The 19478-nt window shown below is 44.5% G+C and overlaps 3 protein-coding genes across 8 annotated transcripts; 2 read left to right on the top strand and 1 right to left on the bottom strand.

Moving 5' to 3' along the window:
* Positions 1-14: 14 nt before the first annotated feature.
* Positions 15-2634, bottom strand: avpi1 (arginine vasopressin induced 1). Of its 2 annotated transcripts, none has more exons than XM_062548615.1 (3): positions 2489-2634; positions 1202-1649; positions 15-986 (listed from the first exon to the last, which is right to left on the bottom strand). In XM_062548615.1, exons 2-3 carry the CDS (start codon positions 1567-1569, stop codon positions 785-787), a joined length of 570 nt encoding a protein of 189 aa, XP_062404599.1. In that variant the 5' UTR covers positions 1570-1649; positions 2489-2634; the 3' UTR covers positions 15-784. The 2 variants fall into 2 exon arrangements, with proteins under 2 accessions (XP_062404599.1, XP_062404608.1); XM_062548624.1 differs by having other exon boundaries at positions 1202-1646.
* A 1974-nt stretch (positions 2635-4608) lies between these two features.
* On the top strand, positions 4609-12298 carry zfyve27 (zinc finger, FYVE domain containing 27). 4 transcript variants are annotated; one of them, XM_062548564.1, is made up of 14 exons: positions 4609-4728; positions 5104-5361; positions 5507-5577; positions 5728-5914; positions 6214-6309; positions 7203-7315; positions 7409-7533; positions 8587-8658; positions 8832-8885; positions 9523-9543; positions 10464-10605; positions 10755-10801; positions 10907-10988; positions 11113-12298. In XM_062548564.1, the coding sequence occupies exons 2-14, from the start codon at positions 5132-5134 to the stop codon at positions 11181-11183; spliced, it is 1311 nt and encodes a 436-aa protein (XP_062404548.1). In that variant the 5' UTR covers positions 4609-4728; positions 5104-5131; the 3' UTR covers positions 11184-12298. The 4 variants fall into 4 exon arrangements, with proteins under 4 accessions (XP_062404548.1, XP_062404556.1, XP_062404564.1 ...); XM_062548572.1 differs by lacking the exon at positions 9523-9543 and having other exon boundaries at positions 4624-4728; positions 5120-5361; XM_062548580.1 differs by lacking the exons at positions 8832-8885; positions 9523-9543 and having other exon boundaries at positions 4624-4728; positions 5120-5361.
* A 346-nt stretch (positions 12299-12644) lies between these two features.
* Positions 12645-18807, top strand: golga7ba (golgin A7 family, member Ba). 2 transcript variants are annotated; one of them, XM_062536454.1, is made up of 6 exons: positions 12645-12683; positions 14685-14810; positions 15007-15159; positions 15631-15732; positions 16460-16557; positions 17757-18807. In XM_062536454.1, the coding sequence occupies exons 1-5, from the start codon at positions 12672-12674 to the stop codon at positions 16541-16543; spliced, it is 477 nt and encodes a 158-aa protein (XP_062392438.1). In that variant the 5' UTR covers positions 12645-12671; the 3' UTR covers positions 16544-16557; positions 17757-18807. The 2 variants fall into 2 exon arrangements, with proteins under 2 accessions (XP_062392438.1, XP_062392429.1); XM_062536445.1 differs by lacking the exon at positions 12645-12683 and adding an exon at positions 13471-13606.
* Positions 18808-19478: the final 671 nt, after the last annotated feature.

Raw genomic sequence — 19478 nt, 5'->3', positions numbered from 1 at the left:
ACTTGATTGCTGGCTCGGTTTTGTATTCATTTAATGTTTCATCACAATACGCATTATTAGAACTTCATGAGGTCCAGTACCTAATCATTTGGGTATTTTTGCATGCAGTACGTAGTGCTTAGTGTGAGGGGGCTAGAAGACATAGCACCTTCATTGATTTGGCGGGCAAAGTGCAAAGTCTCTTGTGTGGCATTTGGGAGTATTGAGCTGATCAAGGTTACAGCTTCAATGTTTCGCCCATGATGGTAAAGTAACCAATAGATGTTGTCTAGTTAGTAAATGAGCTTTTGTTAGCCTTAAGACTTTGCATTTTGCTCATCATTCAAATTATGGCCCCCAGTCATGTTAATGTTGACATTGCACATTCATACATTCAGAGCACAGAGCTCCTCGCCTACTCCTCATACTGAGAAACTCGACTGACACACCAGCAAGAGTTTCACAAAGCTTAGATAAGACTTAAGTAAGTGTGTGTGTGTGTGTGTGTGTGTGCGCGTGTTTCAAGTTTAATAGATCAGTTTCAGCACTGAATTGAAGTAAAACCTAGTTAGGCCACATTGGCACCCATAAATGTAAGTTATACGGTGAGGAATGAGGCGAAGTAGTACTGTATGTCTCAGTTCAAGTAAACAGAAACTCGATCCCATTCCTCCAGCGTCGCCAGTGCCTGCATGACTATCAGTCTCTATCAGCATGGCTTTGGTAACAGACGCAGTAGTGTGGGTTGAAGCTGATGGAGAATGGGCTCCAGTGCCACTGTCCCAGTTTCCAGTGTAATCCCGTCTCAGTGGCGGATCCTGTGAAGGTGGCGCTGGGGATCCTTCTCTCTGGCGCCGGTCCGGTTGGAGATCTCGTCCATCTCCGTGTCCCTCAGTGCGATGGCCGGCCCCTCCGCGCTGCTCGCCGGCTCCAGTTCTCCACCGAGTCCTGCCTCAGTGTCGGCGTCTAGAACGTCGACAGGCTGTCTGGCTGAGACATCGCCGCTCCTGGAAACCGATTCATAGGAACCAAAGTGACCGTGAACAAACGTGACCATTTCATACATCAATTAATAACATTTACAGACTACTGGTCATGTGAGATGAGGTAAAACTGTTTTGAACAGAGACGCCTTTCATAGCTCAAATGACCGGGAGAAACGTTGAGGAAACAGAGCAGTTACATTTAAATAAATGAAAAAAGGGCAGAAGAGTTCTCTAACCGGTGTTGTGTTGAAGGTCTAGGCCTTCTGTGTCCATCCCGGTGACCCTCCGCTCTTATGCCACTTTTGGTGCGTGCACGGACACGGAGGCCCACCAGGGCCTGGGCTAAGCCGATTTCCACCTCCGCCCGCACGTCGTCCTCTTCCGGATCTCCTGTGTGGGTCCTGCGGCCTCCTCTCCACACCATCCTGGCCCGCTGCTCGGCGTCCTGCTCCCCTGCAGCCTGGAACAGGCGACGCAGCTGCCGCAGGTTCACTCCTTGGAAGATGTCGTGGGTGCCAGTTTTGCGGATCTGACGCTCCGTGGGCTGCCAGCACGGGACGTGGGATGGTCCTGGTAGGACAGAGGGAGAAGCCAGGTCCTCCATGATATCCGGTGCTCACACAGTCAAAGGTTATTGTGATGGTGTAAGCAACACCAGTGGATCAGACTGCAAGAAAGGCTCTACTGAGTAGAAAAAAAAACAGAAAAAGCCTTGACTAGTCAGATGGCATTATCACTGAACAAAACAGTTTTAATTACTGATAGATTGTTTATTTTGGTATAAAAGGTGGATAACATACCTACATATTCTACTATAAATTCACTCATCTATTGTTAGTGATTGTTTTGAAAATATCATGCTATATAAACTCGCAGATGAATATTTTTCAAGTAGTTCATTTTATGGCATCAAGGACTTCTGAAGAGTTTAACATATTTTTCTTCACTAATTGTTCTACACGAGCAAATAAGAGGATAGGCGTTTATTGAAAGTGAAATGTTTTGCAAGAGGGCTTAACTTTAGGATTTAACCTACTAAGAACAGACGCCCCAATTAATGTTTGTTTCCCCTTTTACTCAGACATTTCTCATGAGAATGGCATGTTATTTCGTAGACAACCAAGGAAGTTGTTCGTGAATCGACAATGACACACTGACACATCTTCAGATAGATTAGGTTTAATCTACTTTGCCTTTACACTAATACACAGATGTAGAACAGGCCTGCATCTCGTGTCAGACTCTTTCTGAGCGCATACAATGACGCACGCAAACTACGTCACTGGTTTTTCTGTGCGCTTTTTTTTTACTCGTTTGCAACACACAAAGAAACTTTGTTTGTTTCGTTTTGGTAGTTTAGAACTTAAACAAAGTCTGCTGTCTTACTGCAGTTCAGCGTTGTACAGACGCAGGCCAAGACAAAGTCTGCGTCTCTGCCATCGCTTTTCGAATGTACAGTAGGCTGGCCTACAAAGAGCAGAGACAGCTCAGTGCTAGGGAACGTAATGTAAGAGGCTACTCACGTATTGCCATTCCATGAAGCAAGCATCAAGGTTTTGGATACGTCGGTGACCAATGTTATCCACCATTGCAACTTCGCATGTTATCTATTCGGACAACCACAAGTACACAGTCTGCAATACATGTTAATGACACATTCAGTAGCCTGAACGGGATAGGCTTTATACTACCAACAGGAGCTCCGCCCATTACACCGAGTGCACAGCTTTGGGCCAATTACAGTCTGCGAAAGGCGACGTCCTCGCAACACAACCTTGGGATGAAGTTTGTTTAGTGGCCCACGGTGTAATCTTGAATTGACGTCAATTGAGATGTCATCATCCAGAAGACCATGCAAATTCTGTAGATCAGTGATGTATGTTTATTGTTTATCCACACATAAACTAGGCCTAAGTAATTGAAATGTACCAAACTGAGAACCAGAGAGAGAGAATATGTTATGTGCAGTGTAATAATGGCAATGCATTGCATAGCCTACCACAGAACAGCTCTCTCATATCATTCTAAATAACCCAGATTAAATGTTTAACTTAATCTTTTGAGGCGTATGTATTTTGTTGTGTATGTTGTGTAATCTCAGCCATGGTGGAGGAGCATAAACATATCTTTCTAGATTCCTGTGATTCCATTTGTAGGTGTTTTGTTTGTTCAGGATCCATCGTGCATAGAGGACTAGCCTACTGGTTCTGCTAGTAACTGGTTGGACTACTTTGTGGTGAAAGCTTTTTTTTGGCTCGACATTTTGCACTTTTGATTCACTGCTAATTTGTTTGTCACCCACACATATTTGTATATTAGCCCACACACTTCAGTGACAGACATGAGAAATTATACCCCGGGACGGAGAAGTGATATCACATTCCAAAATTAATTTGAAATTGTGTGTGTGTGTGTGTGTGTGTGTGTGTGTGTGTGTGTGTGTGTGTGTGTGTGTGTGTGTGTGTGTGTGTGTGTGTGTGTGTGTGTGTGTGTGTGTGTGTGTGTGTGTGTGTGTGTGTGTGCGCGCGCCTCTCACGGAATCAGCACACATACTGTAACTCTCATATTTTCTTGAACTCAACAACTTGTTTTGTTACAATAAATGGGGCTAATCTGAAATAGTATATGTACAGTATAATAAGTATAATACATACATGTATTTTTTTTATCTTATGACAAATAGATCAGAGGATATAATTATATATTATCTATCTATTGTGCGATTTGATTGGCTTTCTGAATCCTGCGATCTTAGTGGTTGTTGCATTCCTGTATTCTGATGAACTGAGATGATCCTGCATTATCACTGGCTGTTGACAGTACCTTAAGTGATGTAACTTCCTATCTACATGGCTCTGCATAGATATTGTGCATGTGCATTCACATTTTGAGACAAACTGAACTTAGTTCCTAGTCCAAATTCTCGTCCAAACTGAACTTAGTTCCTGGTCCAGGGGAGTGTGAACACTAATGGTACTTCTCTCTCCTTTAACTGAATGGCTAATATAATTTATGTCCTGGGTACTTGCAGATGGGTATAGTAAGAATGTAAAATGTAAGGAATTGTGGCAAGCTATTGACTACTAAACACAGTCTGTGTAATGAAGTTTGCAAAGTTGTGTGGAATTAAAATGGGAAGGTAGGAGACATTCCAGTCTTCTTGTAAACCAACACATTTGTTTGGGCATCAAACTTGCATGCATGCCGACATTAGCGGAAGTTTTCTATTTAGTCTTTAGTTAAAACCTGCATGGTTGAATTTGGACAAGAAACTCTGAGCTATTTGTTGGTTGGGACTGCCCTCTCACTTGAAGTGGTGAGGTAGGGATTTAGGTCTACCTCCACTGTCTGCTTCACATTTCAGGACCATGGTCAGCAGCCTTGCTGCAAGCTACACAGATATCTCTGCCAGTTGAGGCTACACCATAAACATAACATGAACACAAAAACTATGTTGCATCTCTTTAGCTCTATAACTCTTCCTATGTGAAAACATTTTGACGACACGATCAATGCTGCATGTGTCCAGCAGGAGGCTCTGGCAGAAACAGCCTGCTTGAATCGTCTCTTTCGGCAATCTGTTGCTGTCCTGTTCTCATCACACGCTCTGAGATATACACGCTGGTCTGAAACAAAGCGTAAGCGGAAGTAATCTCAATTGAGGAAGACAGACTTTAACAGGAAGATATCGCTATAGCTGAAAATCAGACGGACAAGTGTCATTTTTTAAAAAGAAGGCTGCCTTCGAGTATAATACAACTTGGTGAGTAAATCTGCACTACGCACACAGTGTTAATGTGTGTGAGAGGTGTCGCTTTTAATCGGTGCGTGTGGCCAACTGCTTGCTTCGATAACAAAACACAACATTCAGCATACGTCAGCTATTTCACATGAAAAGTCCACATTCAAGACCGATTACATTGTCAAGATCGAAGCAGTAAGACTCTGAAGTGAATATGTAAACTGCATTAGTTTGTTGAAATGGAAATGTGTTTTGTTGTAACGTGAATTGGCTAAATGTAGTTCAGCTAACGTGCTGGCTGGCTTATTGTAAGAGTAGAGCTGGCCTAAAAGTCGACAAGTGGATTGACATGACGCTATTATAGTGCTATGTTACATGTGTCTCTCTCTTTTGCAGTGTGCCCTCCATTCAGTCGTTGGAAAGGATGCAGCCTACCGTGACAGCGGGCCTTCAGGAGTCCCCGCAGGGCCAGGGGGAGAGAGGTGAGCTCTCCCAGGTCTCCTCAAGGGATACAGCCACCGCAGAGACCTCTGAGCCTGGATGTCCGCGGCCAGTCACCTTTGACCTGCTCAATATGGTGGTCTCCTACAAGAGGATTGCAATCTACTTGGAGCCCATCAAAGATGGTGTGGAGGTGGTGCGTTATGTACTCGGGTGAGGAGAGGTTTTATGAGTTTTGGATATATGTGACCAGTTTGGAACATCACGTGTGTACTTGGGGATGACCCCGTTATGAAATGCAGTATGGTGCAAGAAATCTCTTCCGTTGCTACTTGTTAATCAGTGTGTGTGCCTGCAGATGGAAGATGCCTCTCTTCTCCTTGCTCTGCTGTATCCTGCTCAACATCCTCTTCATCACTCTCAGTGAAGGTGAGGGCCAAACTTGTCTACTAACACAATGTGTACAATTCAGCTTGTCTGTACAATATGTTTAATTCTGGACGGTAGAATGGTAGGTCTTATCCAGAGGAGGAACAGACGTGTGCACGTGTTGAGTGTTGTCCCGTTCTCCGTTGTCAGTGGCCTGGTTCTCTCTCTGCCTCATGGGCGTGTCCACCCCTGCTGCGCTGGGCTACATCGGGGAGAGATGTCAGGCCATCACCAGTGACACGGACCTCCAGAGGAAAAAGCAGCACGCTGTCCAGCGCAGGGACCTGCAGACGGTCCACCTCACCAAGCAGGAGGCCATGCTGGAGGTCAAGGGCCTGTGAGTAGTCAATGGGTGCCTCTCATTTGGTGTTTTATGCAGCCTTCCTTCCTCGATCCTCATCCTCACTGATCTAGATAAAGAATGATGGGGTGGCAAAAATGGGATAGTCTATCCAGTGTTAGTTATAGATCGGTGGGGATGAGAGTTTGAGAGCCACACAATGTGCGGGAGGATGGAATGAATGACTAGATGCAGACAGATTCAAACTAGTTCTAATCTCTGCCTCTTGGATGGCAGTATTGATTTCCCCTGGAATACAGTGTCCTTTATAAATGCTCTGTGTTTCTTTGATCAAGGCTGAAGAGTCTAGATGACCTGTTGAGCCAGGCCTGTGTGTCTGCTGAGTCTGTGTACAAAGTGCTGTACTGGGAGAGCCACGCAGTCTCCTCCATGTGAGTAAAGAGGGAGCAACGCACACATGCACACACATCATGGCGTTACACACACTGATATGCACACACTTACACACATCATGGCGTTACACACACTGATATGATATGCACACACTTACACACATCATGGCGTTACACACACTGATTTGCACACACTTACACACATCATGGCGTTACACACACATGCACACGCTTACACACATCATGGCGTTACACACTCTGATATGCACACACGTACACAAATAATGGCGTTACACACTCTGAAACATACTGATACTGTAAGGGCACACGTACACACATCATGGCGTTACACACTCTGAAACACACTGATATGGGCACACGTACACACATCATGGCGTTACACACTCTGAAACACACTGATATGGGCACACGTACACACATCATGGCGTTACACACTCTGAAACACACTGGGCGGGTCATTTTTTACTGGCAGTGTTGGACACTTATTCATGAGTCATGGCTGATGGACATCCATTGTGTAGGGTTCATGTTGATGAGTCATTCTGAACTTTCAAATATTTGAGCAAGCTGTTGTTGTTTTTTGGAGGTAATTAATCATTGACTTCATACTCTGACGTTTCATGTCAATCATAATGCTCACTTGGGCAGAGTTAAAGGCAACTCTACTACAAATAAGGAGGTAACAAGTATGGGAATGCAAATGGGATAGCCCATCTGAGACAAATTGACTTTGGATCCAATTTGATCCTTTATGTATCAAATGACCACCACAGTAGAATACCCATGGGCAACCCATGACTAACATGGGCCCATTAGCAGATAAGCTGGTGGAACAATGTGAAACGTGTGGCTGTTTCTTTAAAATACAGTGTCTACTCTATATCATTTCTCCCTTTCCCCTCAATGTATAGGTTCTACGGTGGCCTCCTGGTGACTGTCTGTCTACTGTACATCATGCCAGTGGGCTGGGTCCTGGCTCTGGTCAACAGCATCCTCTTCCTGTGGAACAGGGAATTCTGCAGAGGTACACTACACACCTCCCTCAGACACCTCACACTCACCATAGACCCACCACCGTGTCTTGTTGTTAACGCTGAACGTTGTCCCACCTCTGCAGTCCTGCTGAATGTGAAGTCGCTGCTGAACCCCAGCCCGAGTCAGTCAGCAGAGAGGGAGGCTGAGGTCAGAGAAGCTGAGCCCACCTCCTTACCAGAGCAAACCCCAACTCCCACCAGCCTGGAGGTAGGGCAGAATGTTGGTTCCCCCTCTGTTCTGCGTGAAGGAACATGGAATGTTATTTCTCGAATCATGGAGAGAGGAACTATTTTTTTCATGTATTTCTGTTTTTCAGTTAGGTATTTTATGGTTCCCGTAGGGAATCTGTTTATTGCTGAGTACAACATACAACATAGCGTCAGTCCACAGTACCCCAGTATTAGGCAGGTGGTATGTTCTCTGTACACGTTTGCGCTCGTTGAGGAAGTGCGGTCAAAATTGTTGGGTGGCACACGACAACCCCGACTGCCACGTTGATGACGCAATTCTCACGCACTCAGGATACAGATGCCGGACTACACTACACTACACCAGGCCTATTACACATTACTCTTTTCTTCTGTTATTGAGGATGAAATGGGAAGCTCTGTTGTAGTCTAATGCATATTTTGAGTGCCCCATTAAAACATAAATACAATATCTACCGTATTTAACTTTTAATGGGGAATACAATATATATATATATATATCAGCAACAGTCAATTAAGAATAATTCAGAAAACATATTGAGAACCACACAGATTTTCCATAATTTGGCCTAAACCTCTTGATTGTTTCTTGTGCTTTGGATTGTGGATAAGTTATTTCTTTCTTTCTGGGAGTGTGAAATCAGTCACTTTTTTCTGTTAACGCCCTTTCACACCAAGAAAAATGATTGTAACAATCACAGCCAAAAAATATCGATCGACCTCTAATAGCTAATATGAATGACGACGTTTACACATAAACTAAAATGATAATGAATTATATTGTTGGGGATCGCTTTCAGAGTGATTTGGAGAGCGATTTAAAGCTGAAATCCGATCAGAATCCATGAAATTGTAGCCATCACATTCATCAACATGAGGAGACAATGTCCTGATCGCTAGTCAGTGTGGACGCTTTTATGGTTACAGTTGTAGTTCCTGGTGTGAACGGCCCCTTTACTCCCACTGCTCCCACAGAAAACACCTCAGTCTCTCCTGGAAGGTGGATAAAAACATAAAAAGGCTAATCTAACTCTCAAAACGTGCTGTTTAGGACCTTTCTCCTGCCAGCATTGAGGAGGCGGAAGAGGCAGAGCCTGATGATGAGTTTAAAGATGCCATTGAGGTATGGCCATACCCCCCCCCCCCCCCCCCCCAGTTCACCTGTCCTCAGTATATCTTGTATCTTTCCTGTCTTTCCACTCAACTCTGCTACACATACAGTGAGTGCCGCCTTCTAACTGACAGACAGACGGCCTCTGCTCCTCTGTAACCTGGCTTTCCTCCTGTCTGATTTAGTCCTCTCTCTTTACCATCTCACTGCCTAAGGAGCATCAAACGTCCCTGCTGCCGGTGAGTAGCTCCCCTTAGTGGGCCAGAGTGATCCTACACCATACCAGGAACATCGCTCCTTTCTACAGAACCAGCTGCCTTGGCCTCCACACGCTCCACGACGCTCTGCTGTTATTTCCAACAGTATTTGAGGCTCAGGCTGTGACGCAGTGCGTAGAGAAGACTGCAGGGGGCGCTCTAGCGGGGAACTGCAGGGGCATCGTAGTGTACGTGGAGCTGCTGGAGGCAGAGCGGCTGGCTCTGCACAGCACAGGAGTCTGACTCTGCACTGCCAGCCCACTGAGGAACACACTGGGTTGCTGTCCCTGTGTTGGACCTCAGCAGGTTGGCAGGCAGTCCTCCTGAGTGGTGTGTGTGTGTGTGTGTGTGGTTGTCACTCTCTCTCACTACAGCAGGCCTTTAATCAGGCCCTGTTTCCTCATAGTAGTTACCATAGTTACCGTACTAATATGCAAACATTAGTAAGTGTCTGTGTATCTGTCGATGTTTGTGGGTCCGTGTGTGTGCTCGTCATGGTTACTGGTGGGCCAGCTGTTAGCATTTGAACTGGTCATTTTCCTGAGTGCAGACAAGGATGGAGACCAACACCAGCCTTTCATTCTGTGTGTCATTCCCTCTTATTGTCACGCACGCTCAGGAGACCCCTCTGGCTCTAGTGGTAAGTGAGGGCATCCTCTGTCCCCTCATAGTCTCTGCCTGTGTGAACCAGTGAATGAGTCCTTCACCACTTTTCACCAAGTCAGAGCTAAACCTTGAGGGCATTTCAAAGACTTGATAGACAAAGTCGGACAAAAGGTTTCATATATAGTATGTTTATATGAACAGTAGAACTCCCTAAAAGAAAACAACACATTTAAGATTGCACACTTAAGCTGTGCACTAAAAGACTATGTTGAGAATGCTGCACTGGATCTTGAATAGTCATGCATAAGTATGCATGAATGACATTAGAGTAATTGTTTGTTTGCATGCAATAACATCTATTGGTAGGTAGATCTGTTAAAACTGTGCAGTAGTAGTACATGTGATGTGTGTTGGCATGGTAGTGCATGTATGGTTGTTGCAGTGGCATGAATGTTAAATAGATTAGCAGTCCTCAGTAGTCCAAATAGTTATACAATACTGTTTTTGCTATATTGCTCATTTATTAGCATGACTTTTCTAGAGCTAATATTTGTATTGTGAATGAAAAGACATTGTTTATCTAAGTTTTTTTTAATATAGAAACGCTTTGTAGTTTGTGGTAAGCTACAAGGTGTTAACAGAGCATCACTCATTTGAAATGACCCATTGTTCGACAAAAGATGTGACGCGTAGGTGAAGTAGCATGCAATGGTTGCTAGTGCTAATGTGTTCCATTGGTGGTCCAATCGGCTGGCTGCCCACAGAGCTGAATGAATGGTCTGATGAGACACCATGATGTCTCATCAAAAGTCTCTTGTCTTTTTTGATCATCTTTCTTATGGCATGTGCTCCCCCTCATTGCCAAAGAATGGATCAGGTCATCTTGTACATCGGCATTATATATGGTTGTTAGTATTCTTATTTCTCTCTCTCTCTTCCCTCTTTCTCAACCAGGATGACGATGAGGTGACAATAGGCACTCCTGACTACGACACCCTCTCAGATAATGGACTGTTGAGCAGAAATGAGCCCATCCGCAGCAAAGTGTCCAAACTGACAGAGAAACTGCGCAAGCGTTATCCTACCCACCCTGCAGGTCAGAGCCGTCTGCTCTCTCGTTCTTACTCTGAGAGTGGCGCACTCCTGTGCCCGTCTCCATTGATTATGACCTTTGGGAAATGGCCTTGACAACATAAGTGATTTTTCTTTCTCATTCTCTTTCCTGCTTTCTGTGGACATCTCTAGGTAATTGCTCATATTGCAATGCCGTGTTTTCGGTTTTGAAAAAACGGGTAAGGTTTTCTATTTTTAACAAATGTTTCGTTTGACCTGAATTTTTAACGTTAACATTTTCTGTGATGTATTGTAAAATTGCCCAATTTTTGTCCATGCGACAGAAAAATTGCAGTAACTGTGGAAATAGCTTCTGTTCACGATGTTGCTCGTACAAGGTGCTCAAATCCAGCATGGGAGCCACAGGTAAGATTTGAAGCCAAGTTACAAAGCTACACAAACAACCACTTCCGACTTGCAATCATTCAGTTCTCTTTGTCCGATTGCTAACCTTTTTCCTTTCTTTTTTTTTATGTTCCATTTGGTGCAGCACCCGAAGCCCAGAGGGAGACCGTGTTTGTTTGTGCTGCATGTAATATGTACCTGAGCAAGAAGGAATGAAACACAGGACCTCTTTTCTGACTTCCTATTAATCCCACCATTTACCTCCTTGTGGAAGCATGGCTTTGGCCTCCCCACTTTTGGATGAGCCTGAGGATCCGTGCCTCGCGCAGAAGACGTCCCCAACAACTTCCTCCTCCACGCTGCTGAGGCCAGAGGGATTTCGTACTGTATCGTGCTCACACTGTTACTCAGACTATGGCTCCATTTCTGCTGCAGCCTCCGTCACTCATCTGAGCTCAAGCAGAGCTCGCACCATCAAAGTAATTGTGAGCAGCGCTGCTACGGCATTTGTAGCTCTGAGAGTGTCCCTACTCCTGACCCTGGTGTGATAAAAATCACCATGAGGGATTGTTACACCCCCCCCCCCCCCCCCCCCCCCCCCCATAATGGAGAAGGTCAAGTTTGCTTGTGTGCTATGGCTAATATACTGAATGTGTCTGAAATACTGGAGGATGGGAAGGGTCAGCTTGTGGTACTGTACTCCTATACCCTATGACTGCTTCTCCAGATGATCTCCACCCAATGTTCTGAAGTTCCACTTGCTAGCCTCACACACTACACATTCACAAAATGGTTAATTTCATCGTGGATGGTTTATTGTTGGGTATGCTGTGTAGGGATGAGCCATTTGAGATGACCTCATCATAGCATTAAATTGCTGACCCTCCATCATGATTCAGGTGCATGGCCTTTTTTCCCAGATTCATCTGCCAAGCATGTCTGGGTGCATTAGCTAGCTTTTGGCACAGATACAAGAAGTGATTTCACATTCTTTTGAAAAATGACAGATTTAATTTATTGGTTGAAACAGGGAAGACATTTGAAAGAGTGTGGACAGCTTTCTTAAACAATATCCTCCACCCAAATTTGCTCAGCAGAGATGTACCCAATCTGATAGATGGATTTGAGGGAATATTGTTAACAAATCCATGAATATGCGAATGTATTTAACTTTTTGCAGTACCTCTGTGGCCCTAGCCTACAATCAAGTCTGTTGAGTAATTTTACTGTATTTGTCTTATTTTATGAAAGGTTTTAGAAATCTCTAATATATAGCAGTGCGGTTTATCTTAAATGCTGTGACATTCCACCAATAAATATACTGTACTCGATATTAACACATTTGTTTGAGTTCTTAAAATGATGTCTGAGTCTGCACTTCAGAGTCCCTGACAGGTGCTCGTGCTCCTTCCTTGATAAAGGGAGGTCAGATTTGGTCAAGTCACTTCACTGAACCAAGATGATGAAAGATTAAATGGAAATCTGCGCGTAGAATCATATGAGTTTATCTCCGTGTGCCATTCAGGAATCTTGTCATAAAATCCCACCCTGCACTAGCCTACGGTCAGATTGCCTATCCACCCCCACGCCAGCCGTCATCTCCACCCAACAAACCTACCCCTCCCTCACGCGAGCTATGCGTGTCCCACTAAAGGGATTTTAGCACCGGGAGATTCTTCGCCGCGGCCGCGCACTGATGGCAACATGGCGACAGAGGTAGGTGCTAATTGCGTGCATGTTGTATTTAATATAGGCCCTGTTGGTTGAGGACTGCTCGATGAACTGTACTTACAAGGCATATCCTAGGCTCCTGTGGTGAAGGTGGGAGCAATTATGACTTGGACATGACAAGGCGAACCATGTGTGTTGGACAGCATTGCAGAAACAAAAGAAGTAAACGTTAACGTTAGCTGTTCAATTCAGGACACTTGTTTAATGGGGCTTCACGGTTAAAACTATAGCCTTACTCTGTAGGCTGCACATCTTCTCAAGAAAAGCCGATATACCTACATGTCGTAGGCTATCTTAATCCACAAGTGTATTAATTGTTCGAACAAACGGACAAGCCATACCTAACCTAATAATTGTGAAGATATGAATTTGCAGGTAATCCTAATTTGCCATTAACTGTAGCCTACGGCACGGGTGTGTTCAAATTCTGATTCTTAGGATTTTAATCATGGATCACAAAATCACATCAAGCTATGCTACGTGAAGACTCAAGAGATGAAGCATACAGCGACAGCGTCAGACTAGAATTTTGTATATAATTTCCTGGAACAAGCCTACACCTTTTCGTTTTTTATTATCAATAATATTATTGCTTTTATTTGCCTGTTTTATTCTCGTAAAATCCCTGCTCACGTGTGGCGGTAGCCTACTCTACAGGCTACTACATTGGCCCGCTTGTCTGCCATGTCGCGGACGGTGACGTAGCAGTGTACACAAGTGGGACATCAGAGAGGATAAAGAGGCAATCCTCGCGCCACTAAGCCCTTTGGTGAAAGCAGTTACCGGCGTATTGTTATTGCCATCGGTCTGGCCGGTAATCCACCAACAACGCCGTACGGAGGTCAGGGATGCTTTCAGGACCGCGGACAGCAGCTGACAGATCAAAACTCCCGTTCTGTCACGAGTCTGTAAGCATTTGCTTGTGATTTAGCTTTTAGGCATATCAACAGCTTTCTTCCTCTTGTACAGTAGCTATAGGTGAATGTGGTTAATTCTCTGGACACAACCATGCATGCACACTTATTAGCCTGTGTAACAAATTTCCCATTTGACTTCATTTTATTTGACAGCTTAGAAAGTGGTTTGCGTTTGGCATTCACTGTTGTCACATTCTCGCTGATCTTTATGCTAGTGTGTGTGTGTGCCCGCACGCCTGTTTGGTGTATCGTCTTTGCGCTATCGATCGGTTGTGCTTTGAGGACATTCACCCACGGCAGCATTGTATTTGGATATCCAAAGGGACATGTCTGTTCTCCACTTCCACAACGGCATTCATTTTTAATGAGCCGATTAGCATCAACAACTCGATTTATTCAGTCACGCTTTGAAACAGGGATCAGTTTGAAACCCACATCATCAGTAGAGGTCAACACAAGCCTTTGTTGGCAAAGACAGCCAGGGACTGCTTTGCCCCTGCATTCTCAGCTGGGGGTTGGGGTGTTGAGTGGTGGGTTACTCATGAAATAGAAACAAGAGACAAGCCATACAAAGCATCAGAAAGAACACAGAGGGAACTATACTGTATTGCTGGATGATTATGGTATGGTCAGTTATGACTAATGTGATGAGGAGGGCTAGATGGATAGGTAAGTGCTTCCCCTATAGCAGAAGGACTAGGACCAAGTGTTGGTTGCGGGTAAAGCTGTGCACCGGAACGCTTGGCAGACATTATTGTTTGTCTTTGTGTCGTCTGTGAGACAGATGGCCAGATGTCCCTCCACTTGCAGGACACACTGCAGGATTAGAGCGCTGGAGTTTCACTCCACCAGCTGTGCGCACATCTGGAACGCGCACACAAAGCTCTAATAACCTCCCGTGTTCTGCTGGAGACTTGAGGACAATATTCCGGGGCATGCAAAGCAATGTGCTCATTATCACGGTTTCCTGAATGTTTGACAGAGTCTTATTCTCTCTCTCTCTCTCTCTCTCTCTCTCTCTCTCTCCCCTCCTGTGCCCCCCCCCCCCATGTTTCTTCTGTCCTTGCAGTTTCATAATCTGCAGGAGCTGAGACACAGCGCCTCGCTGGCCAACAAGGTGTTCATCCAGAGAGACTACACTGAAGGTACCATATGCAAGTTCCAGACCAAGTTCCCATCTGAGCTGGAGAGCAGGGTGAGTGTGTGTGTGTGTGTGTGTGTGTGTGTGTGTGTGTGTGTGTGTGTGTGTGTGTGCGTGTGTGTGTGTCTGTGTCTGTGTCTGTGTCTGTGTCTGTGTCTGTGTGTGTGTGTGTGTGTGTGTGTGTGTGTGTGTGTGTGTGCATAGATCCAATGTTGACTATTGTGTTTGCTTTTGTGGTGTGGACGGCCAGATTGAGAGGACTCTGTTTGAAGACACTGTGAAGACGCTGAACAACTACTATGCGGAAGCAGAGAAGATTGGAGGGCAGTCCTACCTGGAGGGCTGCTTGGCCTGCACCACTGCCTACCTCATCTTTCTGTGCATGGAGACAAGATACGAGAAAGTGAGGCTTTGATCTTAGACAAATCATCACAGAAAGGAGAATGAAAATGCTTTATAAATGACTACATTGTAGTAACATTGAAGTTATCTTTCTCATCAAATCAAATCAAATCAAATCAGGCTTATATCCGTGAATTAGTGATCACACACAGCACACAGTGAACACACTAACCCAGAGCAGTGAGCTGCCTTCATACAGCGGTGCTCGGGGAGCAGTGAGGGGTTAGGTGTCTTGCTCAAGGACACTTCAGCCGTGGACTGGTCGGGGATCGAGCCGGCAACCCTCTGGTTACAAGCTCGAAGCCCTAACCAGTAGGCCTCAGCTGCCCCCCATTATGTAAATAAACATGTATTTGCAGTCTGAATAAGCAGGTGAATAGAATCAAACAGTGACTCAAGCTTCTTCTAAGCCCACAAGTCATGATTGACATGATGCTAATGTGATTTGTTTTGTGATGACGTGCCCATGCAGGTTCTGAAGAAGATCTCCCGCTACATCCAGGAGCAGAATGAGAAGATCTACGCCCCCCGAGGCCTCCTCGTCACAGACCCCATTGAGAGGGGCATGAGAGTTGTATCCTTTGTGCGTTTGTGTCTCCGTGTGTTTTGGAGCAGGTCAAGTTAAAACAAACACATACAAATAAAATTCAAATAATAATCACAATTCTAACAAGATTTATATCTTTATTTTTGTATGGACATATTTGGACCTGCAGTATGTGTACTATTTGTTATTACTATTTGTGTTGACTATTTGTTTACACGCTGCTCTGATTCAGTGTGTTCAGCTCTGGTGTGCTGTTTCCTTTAGATGGTATTTGCCCTGTGCATTATTGGATGTGTGGGAGGTGATCAGGTGTGGCCAAAGACTGAATACGTGTGAATGCATACTAGGCCTTAATTGCCACTCTCTTGCCTGCTGCACAATTCTCTGGTGGGCAGAGAACTATGTCTGTACTGTCCCTGGGGTCACTGTGAGGGAAAGCAACAAGTAGAAACAACAGTGGCAACTGAATTATGCATCTGAACCTATTGTGACCTAATGTGTGTAAATCACAGTTGTACAGCAATTTGACATTTCAGAAAAGAGAGTGCAGATCACTACACCAAACCATGGCCAAAAATGCCTGTAAGCTGTCAGAAAAGTAAATCAACTTAGATTTAGATTGCTTTTATTGTGAAAGCAATCATTTCCTCCATGCTCCATAATTCTGAATGCTATAAAATGTGCTGTGGTGAGGATGTGCTGTGTGTGGCTGTGAGCTGCTGAGCCCTTGATGGTCTTTAACGGCGCGTGTCAGATCGAGATCTCCATCTACGAGGACCGCGGCTCCAGCGGCTCCAGCTCTGGCAGCAGCTCCACCACCTGCAGCAGCGGCCGATGACTGCGGCCTCACAGGTAGGACACTTGGCATGCATTGCGTCGGTGACCACTGTATATCCCTTTTCTCTTTACTGCACCTCAAGAGACCACGTGCAGAGAGCAATGCCAGTTTTATTTAGTTCCTCTTTTCAGTTGAATGATGCAAGCCAAAGAACACAAATACACATGTGAAGGAGAAATGAGCGAAGAATTTGTTGGTTATGTTGTTGGTTGTGATCGGATCGTAAACAGACAAAGAAACAAACAGGAAAGACCAAAGAATTTGCTGGAAGTTTGTCTGAACTTGTTCCATTGAAAACTATGTTGAACCGGAGCAGTTCGAACCGACCGCACCACTTTTATACGATGATAGACAAATGAGCAGCCGTGCCTAGTTGACTTTATTTACCACAAAAAGCCTGACGCTAGCTAGATATTTAAATGTTGCTATTGCTAACATATTGACAGCGCAGTAGCTTAAAAAAAGATCAACAAAACAGTGTTAACCCGTTGCACTTCGCCTCCCATTTTGAGATTTTGCTCAAAATTGCACACTGCCTACCCGCCATGACTTATTGTGTCTTGGAAACACAACTGAGGCCCGCTACCAGGTCATGTGAATCTGTATGTCAAAGTAGATCACTATAGGATGAAGTATGACTATTTGGGACCCATATTTGAGTGGGCATACACAGTGTCCATTTGAAGATTCCAAAAGCGACCTTTCGTTACTCAAAACGCATACTCTACAAAAAACTCTTACTATACAAGAACCCATCTATCTAGAAGCATGATCTTGGTGTCAAATGAAAGGTTACACTCTGTGTCATGCTGCTTGTACCTGGAGTGCTCTGCTGTAGCTGTGCCCTGAATTCAGAGAGGTATATACTGTACAGTAGCATTATGGTAGTTCATGCTGAAAATACATTTGTAGTGTAGTGCATTTATGGGGGATACTGTAACTGTCCTGTATTCAGGACGCCTGACTGTAAGGCTGTATAAGTTGCTTATAAATGTGATTTGTAGACAACTGGACTAACAATTGAAATGGTCTATGACTGGTTTACAAAGTCACCTTACATAAGTCTGAGAAGGTATGCATCTTTAAAGTGTCACCACCCACCTCTGGTGCTATGAAATATGCAGGTTTGATACTGAGATTGAGAATTGTTCTCGATTCACTGAAGACCTCTGCTAATGTAAAATCTAAATGTTTGTGTATGTGATTTTTACAGAACTACTTCATGGGCCCCACCTGAAACACTACCCCTCACCTGCTTACTTTTGTTTTACTTACACACACACACATACACACACACACACACACACACACACACACACACACACACACACACACATACACACACACACACACACACACACACACAACACACACACACACACACACACACACACACACACACACACACACACACACACACACACACACACACACACACACACACACACACACGCATACACATACACATACACACACACACACACATACACGTGCACTCAATACACACACATGCAGCATACACACCTACACCTACACCCACATACTCTCTCATTGGGCCTGCAACCTTTTGTGCCAGACACCACCATATATCATCGATGCAAATGGATGTCAGATCCTGAGGTGGATCTCACCGCACTGCACCACACCACAGCCAAACCAGAAGAGGCTCATCCAGCCAGGCCTTTAACCTGAAGAACCATCCTGAGATGACCAAACTGGACCTTTGATTACACCTAAACTGCCTGAAAATAGAAGTGTTGTAGGGTAGCACAGCCACCCATGTCCACAGAACCAGAACGTCACTAACTATGGGAGCATTAATGGCAGGGCGGAGCTTCAGTTCCCACGCCAGAACAGTGCAACCTCTCGGAAGTTGCCCACTAGTGAAATGAGCCGCTAGACTTAGCACTATGGACCAAGTTTACATAGACCTCTATTGTTCTTTTATGCAAAATAACACATGGCATTGATGTAGCAACGTTTGGAAACTAGAGGAGTTGAAGTAAGTCTTCCACAGGACAATAGATGGTTCCCAATGTTATTCTCCTTTCTGTTCAACTTCTGTGTGTACTCAGTGCTTGTCAGATTTCCAAAGAACCATTCATAACTGCCATGAACCCAGCCTCCTTGGTAGACAGTGTTTTTTAAGCCTTTTTTCATATTATGCAAATGTGTGAATTGTATTTCTTTAAAGTGCTATCACTGAAATAGCGTTTTGCTGCATTGATGATCTAGTAAAGATAACACAAACAGTCACTTGCCAATCTGACTCCGAAATTCTTTATCTTCCTATCTTCCATTCTTTCTTTCCAGTTTACATCCTCATAGATTTTTCGCTTCGCCTAGAAAATCTGAGGTGGGATGTAGATGGGGGATAGTTAAAAAATGTGCTTTTCATAATGGGTGTCTGGGTGGTGGTGGTGGTGGTGGTGGTGGTGGTGGTGGACTGGCAATGAGATGTCGATGGAGCAGCCTGGACAGGTTCAAAATAGCTATGTGCTACTGAAATGTGTGTCTCAAGAGCTTTCACAGGAAATGACAGGGAGAAGGGAAGATAGAAAGTGGAGCAGGGTTATTAAAGCAATTGCCACTCAAAGCCAAAAGTACACTATACCTATCTGTGAGTTCTGACTGCTAGTGTAACTGTGAAGATCAGCTGTAAGGGGCCTGTGTAGTTTTCACAAAGCTCCTGAACAAATGCCAGCTGTGTCGTGGGTGAGTGATTTTGCCTTTCATTGAACTTATGTGAATATTCAAATCACCTCAGTACATCTGGAAGCCTCTTCCTGTTCTGTAAAGTGTTGCATATCTATGAAGAGAAGGAAATATGACAAGTGCAGTACAAACAGGAATAGGTTTCAGATGAATTATCACTATTTTTTGCAGTTACTGATGCAACAGAATATGAATATATGAATAATAATAATAATATGAA

Source organism: Sardina pilchardus, chromosome 1, assembly GCF_963854185.1.
Source record: "Sardina pilchardus chromosome 1, fSarPil1.1, whole genome shotgun sequence".
Lineage (NCBI taxonomy): Eukaryota > Metazoa > Chordata > Actinopteri > Clupeiformes > Clupeidae > Sardina > Sardina pilchardus.
This window is presented reverse-complemented; position numbering and strand designations above follow the sequence as displayed.

Bases quoted from the DNA above. Each gene is read 5' to 3' on its own strand.
- avpi1 (XM_062548615.1), bottom strand. From the start codon at position 1,569: ATGGAGGACCTGGCTTCTCCCTCTGTCCTACCAGGACCATCCCACGTC. The intron at 987-1,201 runs GTTAGAGAACTC...ATCGGTTTCCAG, and splicing joins AGACCTTCAACACAACACCG to GAGCGGCGATGTCTCAGCCA.
- zfyve27 (XM_062548564.1), top strand. From the start codon at position 5,132: ATGCAGCCTACCGTGACAGCGGGCCTTCAGGAGTCCCCGCAGGGCCAG. The intron at 5,362-5,506 runs GTGAGGAGAGGT...GTGTGCCTGCAG, and splicing joins GTGGTGCGTTATGTACTCGG to ATGGAAGATGCCTCTCTTCT. The intron at 6,310-7,202 runs GTGAGTAAAGAG...CTCAATGTATAG, and splicing joins AGCCACGCAGTCTCCTCCAT to GTTCTACGGTGGCCTCCTGG.
- golga7ba (XM_062536445.1), top strand. From the start codon at position 13,547: ATGCTTTCAGGACCGCGGACAGCAGCTGACAGATCAAAACTCCCGTTC. The intron at 15,160-15,630 runs GTGAGGCTTTGA...GTGCCCATGCAG, and splicing joins TGGAGACAAGATACGAGAAA to GTTCTGAAGAAGATCTCCCG. The intron at 15,733-16,459 runs GTATCCTTTGTG...GGCGCGTGTCAG, and splicing joins TTGAGAGGGGCATGAGAGTT to ATCGAGATCTCCATCTACGA.